Genomic DNA, 12,351 nt, shown 5'->3' with positions numbered 1-12,351 from the left:
AGATCCCATAAACAAAGAATAGGAAGTCAGATGTGCAGGATTCTCACTGAAGGATTCTTTTGCATCAGTTGAGGCTCTAGTTCTTAGAGGCCGGATGTTTTCCCAGGAGGACTTTCTGAATTCAGTAGGCTGCTTGTCCTGGAGGAAAGTTTTATTTATGTTGCTTTAACTATGATATACCTGGGCTACAGCTCTCAGCATGCTGTACAGCAAACTTTGTACCTTTTATTGCATAATCAAGTGCAAGTAGTAGAGAATCCTGCATCCACAAATGTGCATTTAATAGGCAGGAGTTTTTCTTTAATTTAAAGCTTCAGGCTCCACATACTTCCTTCCACTGATTGAAGGGACTTCCCCTCCATTGAATGGAAAGAGGCCATGCAGTGATTTTTCACAGATTTTTATACTATGGAGCAAACATTTTTCTGTAGGAGCCTTCTACTAAGTATCTGAGGTCCCTGCACCCATAAAGTGCCTTTGTTAGGTGGGACTGAAACTCAGTGCACCACATACCATCCCTCCACTGAGTGGAATTAAAAACAGGGATTTCCCTCACCCTTTATACTACAGAGCAAGCCCCTTTCTATAGGAGCCTTGTGCCTTTCCCTAGATGGGGTTCCACCTTCTCCCCCCCCCCCCCCCATACCTAACTAACCTAACCTATAAGGTCAGGCCTTCCCTAAGCGGACCTCTGTGCAGAGGATAGGAGTAACAGGCAGTACAGAGTCTGTACACTTTTCCTTCCTCTCTGCTCATTTGCGACCTCACCAAACAAGCAAATCTTACAGTGTATGGTCACCTTAGCTGGTATTTTGCACCAGCAAGGCATATTGCTAATCAGTGTACAGTACTGAAAACTTTCCAGATTGTTCCAGACATAGCAAATGTTGTCTAACCAGAGGTCATACTCTTTGCCCTAATTCTATTTAAAACACTCCAGTGTACTTCATCCCCTAACAAACAATCCTAGACAGTTGATAAATAGATAAGATATAGTTATCTTTGTGCTAAAGCACACTTTTTATTATAAAAAAGCTTGAGTCCCTGTAATACCGAAATGACAACAGGGAACTTAAGCATATGAATTTCATTACATTGGCTTCAAAATACTCATTAATGCTATATATGTACAGTAGGTAGGGTTAAAGCTATTTGTATATCTCATATGAAGGCTATTAAACCAGCCACCATGTTTCACTTTCCTGGCTGTTGCAAATACTAATATTTGACAAATCTGGTTGCTTTCCTTTGCTTTAACACATCATATAATCTTGCTGAATGAATTCAGACAAGTGAGTGGTTCTGTAAAGCAAACAGTTCTGCCAGCACAACATAGCATGGAGCAATGAGCCCTCTTGTTTTACACTTCAGACTTCATAGTCTCTCTGCATTTTAGAATTTATGAGAAAGTGGAAAAGGTAGACATTTGTTGTAACCTTTTACTGGAAAATAATACTGTAAGCATCACGCTCACAAGTGACATTTGTACTAATCTATAAAGCAGGTTTCTTGTCCCAGTAGAATTGCTCTACCATTGGAAGTAATGGGTAGAGACATTGCTTTCATGCTCTATTATGTGCAGTGAGAGCTGTCACAAAAATATACGTCACCGCATCATGAGCTTCCTGTTTACTAAGTGCATCATTTCCTGTTTAATATATAGTGCAGCTCAGTGGCAAATAGATTTTTATAGGCATTAGCCATTGCAACTTCAACATGCTCCTTAACTAAGACTTTTATAGGTATCAGCCATTGCAACTACAACATTCTCTGTAACTCAAAGATACAGAAAATACTTAGGGAAATAACACGTGTGGCTATCTCAGTTGGTTTGTATGACATTGTTTTCCTCTCTAAAAATGCATTAAGGCGAATTACATCACCCTCCATTGTACCTCATGAGGATTGTATAAAAGCGCCAGTACAGGCACTTTTACAAAAATTGTCAGGCATTTGGACAGTACTGTGAGAGAAAAAAATATGGCAGGCAAACCCCTGAAGTAAATAAAGAATGAAAATGATGATGAGATCACCTCATGTTCCATTGGCTTAAATCTGCCCTCTATGGGTAGGTAGTCAAGCACTAATAAAAAGAGTCTGCTATATAAAATGTTTTAACCACATTTTTCTAATTTCCTTTCCTTTAGCGATAACTGGTTAAAAAAACGTTTAGTGAGGATTCTCATTGCACCTGGGCAGTGATACAAGGCAACCAATCAAATACTTGTTTTCATTGTATTACTTGCAACTGGTTGAAAATGTCAGTCATTCCTTGACTTCAGGTGCTAATTTACCCAGGGATGTAAATAACAACTTTTACTGACTATTGGATAACAAGCGATCCAGCTCAGAAACCAAAGCTGCAGTAGAGTCCAGATTTTATTGGCGAATATTATTTAAGAAACTGTCGGCGGTTAGAAAGTAGTCATTACAATCTATTTTTTGTGTGTGTGGTTTTTTGCCGTTCCATTCTGCCTCTCTCTAAGATGAAATTTAAACTGCCATCTCATTTCTGGGGGCAGTGACATCTGGCAACCAAAAAGCTGATTCATTCTGAGCTTCTAATAAAGAGAAAAGGGATGCAACCAATAACGTACCACTCTGGGCATTCATATTCAATGAACAATAATGGCAACTGATCCTGCTCATCTCAGTATATATTTGCCACAGACCCTCGTGAGTTTTGCTCTTTTTTCACATAAACCTAAACATGGGCCACCACAGTCAATAACAGTTTTCATACAAATATTTAATCTAACACTTTTGTGGAAATGTGGTCTTGCCTACATTTTAATATGTATAAGTAAGTCCTGCAGGCCAAATTCTTTTCGGAGCGTCCAAATTTCTAATAAACGTTGAATCTTTGGTATCTTAGTCTTAAGCATATTACAATATGTGTCTTTTTATGTTTGAATTCATGAGTTAATGGGGAGAACAATTGGTTTAACATATTCCAAATCATAACAACTTCAATATTTATGCCAGATGCTAAAAAAAAAAAGAGATGGAAATGTATTCAACTAGAACTGCCTCTTGGCTCAACCCATTGTAAATTAATTCTCAAGACTAGAAATTTCACATTGCATATTTAGTGCTTTTGCCATTAATCTTTCAAATGACTTGTATCATATGGCTCAAACATACTCATGTATATATGTAGATATAGTCATTAAAAAACTGCACTATCATTTGTCATGTAAAATCCCACAATATTATGACTGTAATATACATTAGCATTAAGAATTTATAACTACCTAATAGCGCTACTTGCTGGCATCTGATTATAGAGCATAAGTTGAATGGCAGAAGGTGCTCTTATTTCATTTGGATATAAACAGCATTTTTGTGGTAAACATATCTGAAAATATATTTCTGCGTAGCTGATTAGAACAAATACCTGTGCCTTCCATTAGTTCTCTGAAAAAAAACATGGACCTCTTTCCACTGATACAGAGAGTAAGAATATCAATTTATAGAGTGTGAATATTGTTTCAGAATTTAAGCAGGCTGGGATTGGAAGCTGTCTACAAACTACAAGATGTATGTCCTTTATGCAGCACTGGATTTCCTTATGGAATTAACGTTGCCACTCCCCTCGCTCACATCCTCTCTGTTCCAATTGGTGCTTGCATAGACTATTTCACATGTGCCAATTGGATGAAAAAGGGCTACATCCTTTTCACTCAGCTGCCACCCTAGTCACAGGTCCTTGGGTGCTTATGTAGGAAATACAGCTCTGCCTTAATGCAGTCACAATACGACAAAACACACATACAACAAAACACACTTCATATTACAGGTACAGGATCTGTTATCCGCAAACCCATTATCCAGACAGCCCTCAGATTATGGGAAGGCCATCTACCTTAGACTCCATTTTAAGCAAATAATTCTAATTTTTTAAAGTGATTTTCTTTTTCTCTGTAGTATTAAAACATAAATATGGAAACATAATCATGAGTGGGTGAGTGGAGGTGTGCCATTATTAAAAGCCACCACAGGGGGCAGAGGGGTAAGGATCACCCCTGGTTCTACCTAACTCTACTATTCTTTTCTTACCACACTGTAGAGCACATGTGGAGCCTTTAAGCTTTTTTGACATTGGACTGTTGGTCTTTACAAGGGTTTGTCTGTCTGGCATGTAAAGTTATGCTTCTGTCTGCTGATACTGTATATTGGTTAATTGTGAACCCAGCCAAAAGGTCCTGTATACGTGTTGGGAATCACCCCACTATACCTAATTTTACAGAAAAATAGGAAGGAATTCTAGAAAACTAGGTTTACTTATGGAGGAAAGCAAAACAAAGTACAGTTACACTGTTGTATACTTATTAACAGTCCAAAAATAAAATGTTTATCAGTTATCTAATAATCTGTTTAATCTCAGACCTTGAAAAACCAAGCCATTTTCCTAGAAATGTGATTTAGTGATGCAAAGCACTTTTGTTGCCAGTGAAAATATTCCTGGCTGTTGATCTCATTTTGTAGCCCTGGAATCTGACCTGGGCCAGAAAGCAGTTGTATGGCAGCACGGCTCTCGCCCTCTGAAGCGTTCTGGTGCTCTAGTACACCTTAGTGCTCTCTACTTTGTGTTTGCCTTAGTTAACATCATTCCCTTATTTCCTTCTAGTCTATGCGTTTTCCCATCCATGTGACCTATTTCCGCACACTGTGAGGGATATTGTCAAATTTCCAAGCAAATATCACTGCACTTTAGGAATTACCCAATGTGTAAAGTAACACAAACTTATTGCCAAGGCTGGTGATAAAACTTTGAAAGTTATATTTGCTTGTGAAACAAAACAGTAAAGGTAAACATTGCTGAAAGTGAATTTTAGTATGCAAGAGAACTGTGGGAATACATAGATTTTAAATGGGTTTAGCATAGATAACAGTAAAGGAGTCTACCAAGCCTTTGCCTTCCTAGGCAGCACTAAATTACAAACCATAAAAATTAATAGACTGTACATATGATCATAAAGTATTAATAAAGGTGGTTAAGTATTCACTAAAACTCTCCCATTTGTGCTCCCTAGTTCTACTTAATAGGCAGGCCAATTTTGGTTCAGTGCAGCATTCGCTTGCTTTAAGGAAGGTGCTAAAACAATAACTTGTAGCATGTTGACATTTTATTAACGGCTGAAGTGTTCCGGGAGCTTTAGTCCAGCAATACTAGGCATAGATTCTTAAATTATTATAGCTTAGTAAAACAGTTCATATGTATAATATGGTAGCTGCAGTACAGCACCCGTGGAAATGTGTTTTTAAAGCGAAATCCCATACCAGCAGGTACGGCTGCACTCATCACCAAAGTCACAGGAACATTGCACAGCAATCTTCTTTTGTAATGAAGCAAGATGGCTGACATAGTGCTGGTACACAGGCTTTTCATTGACTACATCTTTTGCATCTGTATTCTGTATCTTGGGAAGCCTTTGGAAAGCTAGAGGGGTGCAGAAGAGTTGGTTAAAGTATGCGTAAAAAAAAAACTGTGTAAACCCTTCACAAGTTTATCTCCAGGGTCAGTTCATCCTTTCCTAAAACTGGTCCCTTTGTGCACCATAGATCTTTAAAGAAAGCATTTTAAACACAGGGGCCGTAGCACAGGGATGTTTTGTCTTTATTAATATTCTTCTTTGCTGTAGTTCAGTTTACTGACCCATGACCCTGATATACTGAATAAAATTCCTGTGATTCCATTTTTTGCTGTCAGTGACAGCAAATCTAATGGGCCTTTCAGAGAGAGAAAAAAAACGCAATCCATAGCGAAAACCAAATAATTGCTCTTTAGTGACAGATCCAAAAAACTTGGCATGAATCAGCAGTTAAAGATTCCTGGGAAAGTGTCCCCTGCTGATCCATTTTCAGTATGCTAAAGGTTCAGCAAATATGTGGAATGCAGCATGATAAAGATTACGGCTAGTTAAAAAGTAGGAAAAAGAATTCAGGTAACTCCACTCAACTCCACTCAATATCTCCACTAGTCACAGTGCAGGGACCATCTGCTACGGCAGATTTAAATAGTCAGTCATAGGGCTTGCCATTGTCAAGAGTGCAGGTGAAAGAGAACTCTCCAGTAATCATCTCATCATTAGAATACTGAGATTATAGTGCATATTGACTTGTCAATATTACAGTGTAATCCAACTTCAAAAGAATGGGAAAATGCTGTTTAGGTGCCCAGAGCTGTAATGAAACATATTTAAAGTCTTTGCTCAAGATTGTATGAAACTAAGAATCAAGAGTAAGTGTAAACAAAGCCAACAGGATTCTCATTGAAGGAAACAGGCTCTGGATATCTTGGCAAAAGGTTTTATCCTGCAGTTTTGCTGGACTATAACTGCCATTATCCTCCAGGAGGGGCTTGAACCAGTAAAGTCTAACATCTGCTACAAAACAACCTTCACCTATTGCAGTAACTAGATTTACACTATACACATGAGTATGTTGACTTATTCCTTGGTTTTATGTATTGAACTATTGCTTCCAAGACATTTAAGTATTGTTTAGTGCATGCTCCTTTTTTGTGAAAGTCTTCCTATTTACAGTAAATAAGCTCACCCAGATCAAGCTGAAATCAGTTTGGTATTGTACAGTATAGGTGACACTCACTGTTCATGAATCCATTTTTTGTAATGAAATTGCAACCAAACTGTTCTTTGCTCTTCACAATTGATTGGTTTTATAGCAAAATATTGAACTATTGCTGGAATTGGGGCGAGCCTAGTTGACAGAATTTCATGGGGAAAGTAAGCTCTGTGTGATGGTTTCGTATTCACTGAAGCATCTACTGTTCCCCAAATGGGCAAGTGTCACTAGAGACAAAGACCCTAACCTGAGGGTTTGACTGTCTAACCATGCTTAACAGTGCAAGAAGTTACTATAACCTTCCTATAATGCCAGCACTGCCAATCCATTGACCCACTATGCATGCCCCCCAGTACAGTACAAAACTAGCTAGCTACATTGCCTGTATGTCCATGAACTTTGACAAGAGGAGACCGTGGGCAAAGCAGAAAGGAATGTGTCCCGTTGGAGGAGTTAAAACATTACAGAATCTCCAGGCTGCAGTCCCCTTAGTTGTTGTTGGTATACAGCTCCCAGCATTCATGAGCTGCTGTGCAACAGCTGCTAGAGCTCTTCAGATTAGATATCTCCGAAATTAAACTTGTTGCACAATATAATTTGCCCTATAATATTTAATTTTAGCAGCATTTCTTCCTAAAAGTCACAACTCCCAAAATATAAAATTAGCAAGGTTGAACTGATTACATTTTATTTCAGTGCAAACAATATAGCATCATTACAGCTGAGGAAACTTTATATAGTATGTTAACGTGTCCTTTATAATTCTGCAGATCTTGCCCCATTGTCACACAGACTCCCCTTGGTTTTCAGGGTTAGTGGGGGGAGCAAACACACTCTCTGCCCTACATTAAAACCAGACCTGACTTGAAAAGTCTTTTGCTGGGAATAGTTTTTTTTTCAAGTAAAATCTAGACCACAGCAGCTCCAAATTTTTAGAGAGATCAGTAGTTTTACTGAAAAAAGCTGGCAATTATAATATTAAGTGTTTAATCTTTACAATATGTTTTTTTGGCAGGCAAGCCAACAGGGTACGGATCCAGCAATCGAAGATCGCATCACAGAGGAATAGTAGATGAGTGCTGTTTCCAAAGTTGTGATTTCAGAAGGCTGGAGATGTACTGCGCTCCTGCCAAGCCAGCCAAATCAGCACGTTCTGTACGTGCTCAACGTCACACTGACATGCCAAAAGCCCAGAAGGTAACGTCCCACTCAGACAAATAATAGCACATTTTCTTAAGTAAATCCTTACTGCCAATTTGAAATCTGTCCATTTATCATTACCTCTGCAAAGACATATATTTGAGGCCTATCTCTTTTTGATTAGCTCTTTTTATAGAGTATTAGTATTTATGCAGAACAGCTTTATTCAATAAGATCCCTTCTAGAAAATGTAAAAGAACCATATGGGTGAGGAATTGAAAAGCTGAGCATGACACAGAGCTCATTCTATTGCAGAGTTATGACTAGGTAGTAGTCAGCACTGACATGGGCAGAAAAAGACCATAGAGCAGAGGTTCTCGACCTGTGGGTCGGGACCCCTTTGGGGGTTGAACAACCCTTTCACAGGGGTTGTCTAAGACCATCGGAAAACACATATTTCCGATGGTCTTAGGAATAATTGTATGGTTGGGGATCACCACAACATGATTAATTGTATTAAAGGGTCACGGCATTAGGTAGGTTGAGAACCACTGCCATAGAGGGACTCTATGCAAGTCTGTAGTCTGAGCCCCTCTTCCTTCTCAGTCTATCAGTCTATCTAATTCCATCCACTAATAATAGATCATTATACACAAAGGTCCAACTATTCCAAAACCTTAACATCCACTGGGAAATCTTATTAAGAGTGGAATAAGCAGCAGCTCAAGGATTTCATATCAAATGTGACCAAATGCAATGACAGCATTCTAAATATACAGTATTAGTTGAAAATGAAAATCCTTTGTTCATTCACCAACTCAAATGCATGTCAGCTTTGTTGTCTGCATTTTAAATGGCCTGTTTGCCACATTTGCATTTATTTTGGTGCTGATCCCTTCCCAAGTAAAACATCTAAATATGCACAGATTAGTTGATGGTTGGTGTTAGGGAGATCCTCCAGAAGATGAAAGTTATATAGCAATATAAAGTACAGTTGGTGTAGTGGTTTGCTTCACGTATTTATAGTTTATTTTTCTGACCACTGGGCAACTGCCATTGTGACATATCGGCCATATGTTATAAAGAAAATAAATGCCTCCTCTTTAGAATGTGTTTTTCAGATCAATTAGTTAAACTCTTCTTACATGTAGGAACAACTTTTCTGATGTAAAAGTTTCTTCATACACTTTCTATTTACCGAAGGTGTTTTTTTCAGTAAAATCCTAGTCTACAACATCTTATCATTTTTTTTTCAGCATGTCATCTTTGGTTTATAATGCCTACAAATTATCACGTCAAACTGTTCTCAGTTCTCTGCAGAAAGTAACTATATTAATAAATATATTGGCTTATTTTTAAAGGTTCAGGGAGAGTTGACAATTGCTTTTTATCAAGTTTTATCATTTTGTGCCACTACAGAGGCGTTTCTTTAAAATGCTTCATTATCTAGACTTTCTAGGTTCAAGTACGCCTTTGAGTATTTAACATTATAACGAGCATGTAAATATATCAAATATATGCTATAGTTCCAATAATATCTGGGTCAGCAAATAATAGTCAAGCCAAATGTTACTCTATTTAGCCTCTAGTTTGTGCCCAGACCATATTTGTGGGAAAGCCACAAAGGCCTGAGCCAAGGGTGGCACAAATAGGGGACTAATCTGTATTTGTTTCCAGAGCACTTGGGACTGCGTACGCAGGAGATTTGATAGTTAATTAAATTTACCAGTACTTTGGGAGCCAAGCAGCAAAAGGGAAGGGTCATAGGTGCAGATTAGCCTTGAGCTGCCTGCAGTACAAATCTATGGTTGTCTGTGCCCCAGAGAACTACATTTTAAGTACCTATAGTATGCAGGTTTCATAAATGATGCAGAAAAAAAAATATCTGTACTTCTATGAAGATTTTCATTCATCCAGGTCATGATATATCTAGTATAAATAAATTTAAAGCAACTGGACTTGTAAAGTAATCATTGAAGACGTTTTACTAGTCATCCGAGCAGCTTCTTCAGTTCAACTGACTGGTATGGGAAGTCCTCAGCATATATACTCTTCCACTAATCCAATCACAATGGCACTTTGTAACTCTTCAGAAAGGTGACATCTGAAACTCACAGAGGTGTGAATGCTGTGGAGTTACTTTGAAAGGATTACCAAAGTATCATGCAACTCTTCAAAGCAGGTGTTACTTGTTAGAGTTGCATGAATGGATGAGTTCTGAAACTGCCGGGGCACAGATGTTAGAACAGCATTGTATGTAGCAGACAGATGGTGTCGAAGTCCCCCTCCACTGTTTTGGGATGGTTTCTCCACTTTGACACGAATGGCCTCTTTTACACCTCTTTCAAACCAGCGGTCTTCTTTGTCCAAAATTTGGACATTGCTATTTTCAAAGGAGTGTCCCTTGTCTTTTAGGTGTAGAAATACAGCAGAGTCCTGGCCTGTAGTGTTCGCCCTCAAATTAAGGAGTTATGAAACCAAAGATTTGGCCTAATCATAGTACTTTTTGTAAGAACTGGAATCATTAGCAGCCAGCCAAGCAGAATCCAAACCAGCCTTATAGTCATGTGTCAAGTACAAGTGAAGACTCTAGGGGTCATTTTCTTACCCACCACAGTTGCAGGGCTTCATATTTCCAAAATTGCACTAATTTACATGATGGTTTTGTGGGAAAAATATTTTGAATATGTATTAACTAATATTGGAATCGCCACTAATTCTATAGGTTTACCTTTCTGTGCAGAAGAAGGGTTCCTAGACAGGTAAATATTAGACAACTGCAGTGTAGGTGAGGCTGTTAGTTGCCACCGTGCTTTGCTATATCATATGCCCATACATAAATGTAGAGGATTCAATTTGTTACCTCTCCACATTGTGAGGTACAACATTAGAAGGCTGTTAAAGTTCTATAAGGTGATTCATGGATGAGGCATTATTTGTATAAGGCCAGAAAGCTTAGATCACAGCAAGAAGCAATTATTGACTACCTCATTCAGAGACAATAGCCACAGTGACTATTGCTCTATTGTCACATAAAGTTGCTGTAGGGTGACAAAGTGTGTTTGTGCTCCTCAGATGCCCAATATTTCCTGCATGATAACTGCAGACTCAGGGTGCACACACACACCCTGCCTCTAACATATGTCCGGGCTTAAGTATGGTGTGGGCTATGTTGCCTAAACAAGACCTTGGATCTTAACTGATTATTTGTCAACCCTCTTGATATGCCACCTGCCAAGGTTCTCATCTTATTTCATGGTAGAAATGGCACTAATTGCCCTGTGTAAAGAACATCTTTGTAGGTATGAAATGCCCTTAATACTCAATATTAAAGTTCCTGTACCAAGCAGAAGAGTTTCACAAATCAATCGACGCATTGAACGTGTGTGTGTGAGTTAAGTCTTTTCCATACCTTCACACGTTTTTGAAGAAATACTAAGACTCTTTTTTGAGACTAAATTTCCCCTTCTCTTTCTCCCTCAATAGGAAGTACACCTAAAGAATGCAAGTCGAGGAAACACAGGGAGTCGAGGATTCCGAATGTAAATGCTGCCACTAAAAGTCTCAGAGTATGAATGTACCATCTGCAGGATACTTTTACTGTATGGAAAAGAAACAAAAAAAACAGTGGAAGATATCAAACATTGTCTGACTATGAACAAGCTTGACAACATCTCAACCAATGGGCATTCTCCCTCTAAACGAATCAAATACACATTCCAATGTTAAAAAACATTCTTGCCAGCTATTATGACTGCTCTAATATTGTGTAATCTTTCACTTGTTTTGCATATCCTGCTCAAACATTTCTTTTCATAACCTGTGTCCAAAAGAGGTCCAAAAATAATGAGCCTTTGTGTGGCTCTAATTGCACTAAAGCCTATGAACGTTCCGTGTATACTGGAACGGTTACCCAGCCTTGTCTAAGAAATCTTATATTTGCACTTCTACCATGCAACAGGCTGTTTGTTTTTCAGTGTGTGATAACACTGTTTGCCTGCCCTTTTGTATTTGCACAAATTTGCTACTCAGCAGCAGTTAAGCTTTTTTTATGATTTTGCAGCCTTTTTGGAATCAGAAGCAGACATCCCAAGTATGGTCAGATTTAAAGGAACAGTAACATCAAAAAATTAAAGCGTTTTAAAGTAATTAAAATATTATGTGCTGTTGCTCTGCAGAAAACTGGTGTTTTTGCTATAGAACAGCTACTATATAAATAAGCTGATGTGTAGCCATGGGGGCAGCCATTCAAGCTGGAAAAAACGAGAAAAGGCACAGGGTACATAGCAGATAACTAGTAGATAAGCCCCATATAATGGGGGTTTGTCTATTATCTGCTAAGTGCCTGTGCCTTTTCTCCTTTGAATGGCTGCCCCCATGGCTACACAGCAGCTTACTTATATAAACTATAGAAGTCTTTCTGAGGCAAACACACCAGTTGTACCAGTGCAGGGCAACAGTACATTATATTGTAATTACTTTTATACACTTTCATTTTTTGGTGTTACTGTTCCTTTAAAGGACCAGCAACACCATACAAAACCCCCACCCAAAATCTCCTACAAAATGTTATACAATTGATTGAATGCTGTACCGGTTTACTATTTTGGTTTCCATTCCAAT

At 38.4% G+C, this 12,351-nt stretch overlaps 1 protein-coding gene across 1 annotated transcript in view; it reads left to right on the top strand.

The window, feature by feature from the left end:
• Window positions 1-11,898, top strand: part of igf1 (insulin like growth factor 1) — a 63,555-nt gene extending 51,657 nt beyond the window's left edge. The window contains exons 3-4 of the mRNA XM_002936829.5: window positions 7,604-7,785; window positions 11,215-11,898. Coding sequence (XP_002936875.1) covers window positions 7,604-7,785; window positions 11,215-11,274 — 242 coding nt within the window. The 3' untranslated portion in view covers window positions 11,275-11,898. The remainder of the gene's footprint in view (window positions 1-7,603; window positions 7,786-11,214) is intronic.
• Window positions 11,899-12,351: the final 453 nt, after the last annotated feature.

The sequence above is a fragment of the Xenopus tropicalis genome, chromosome 3 (genome assembly GCF_000004195.4).
Source record: "Xenopus tropicalis strain Nigerian chromosome 3, UCB_Xtro_10.0, whole genome shotgun sequence".
Taxonomy (NCBI): Eukaryota; Metazoa; Chordata; class Amphibia; order Anura; family Pipidae; genus Xenopus; species Xenopus tropicalis.
Note: the sequence above shows the minus strand (reverse complement) of the source record. Positions and strands in the feature narration are given on the sequence as shown.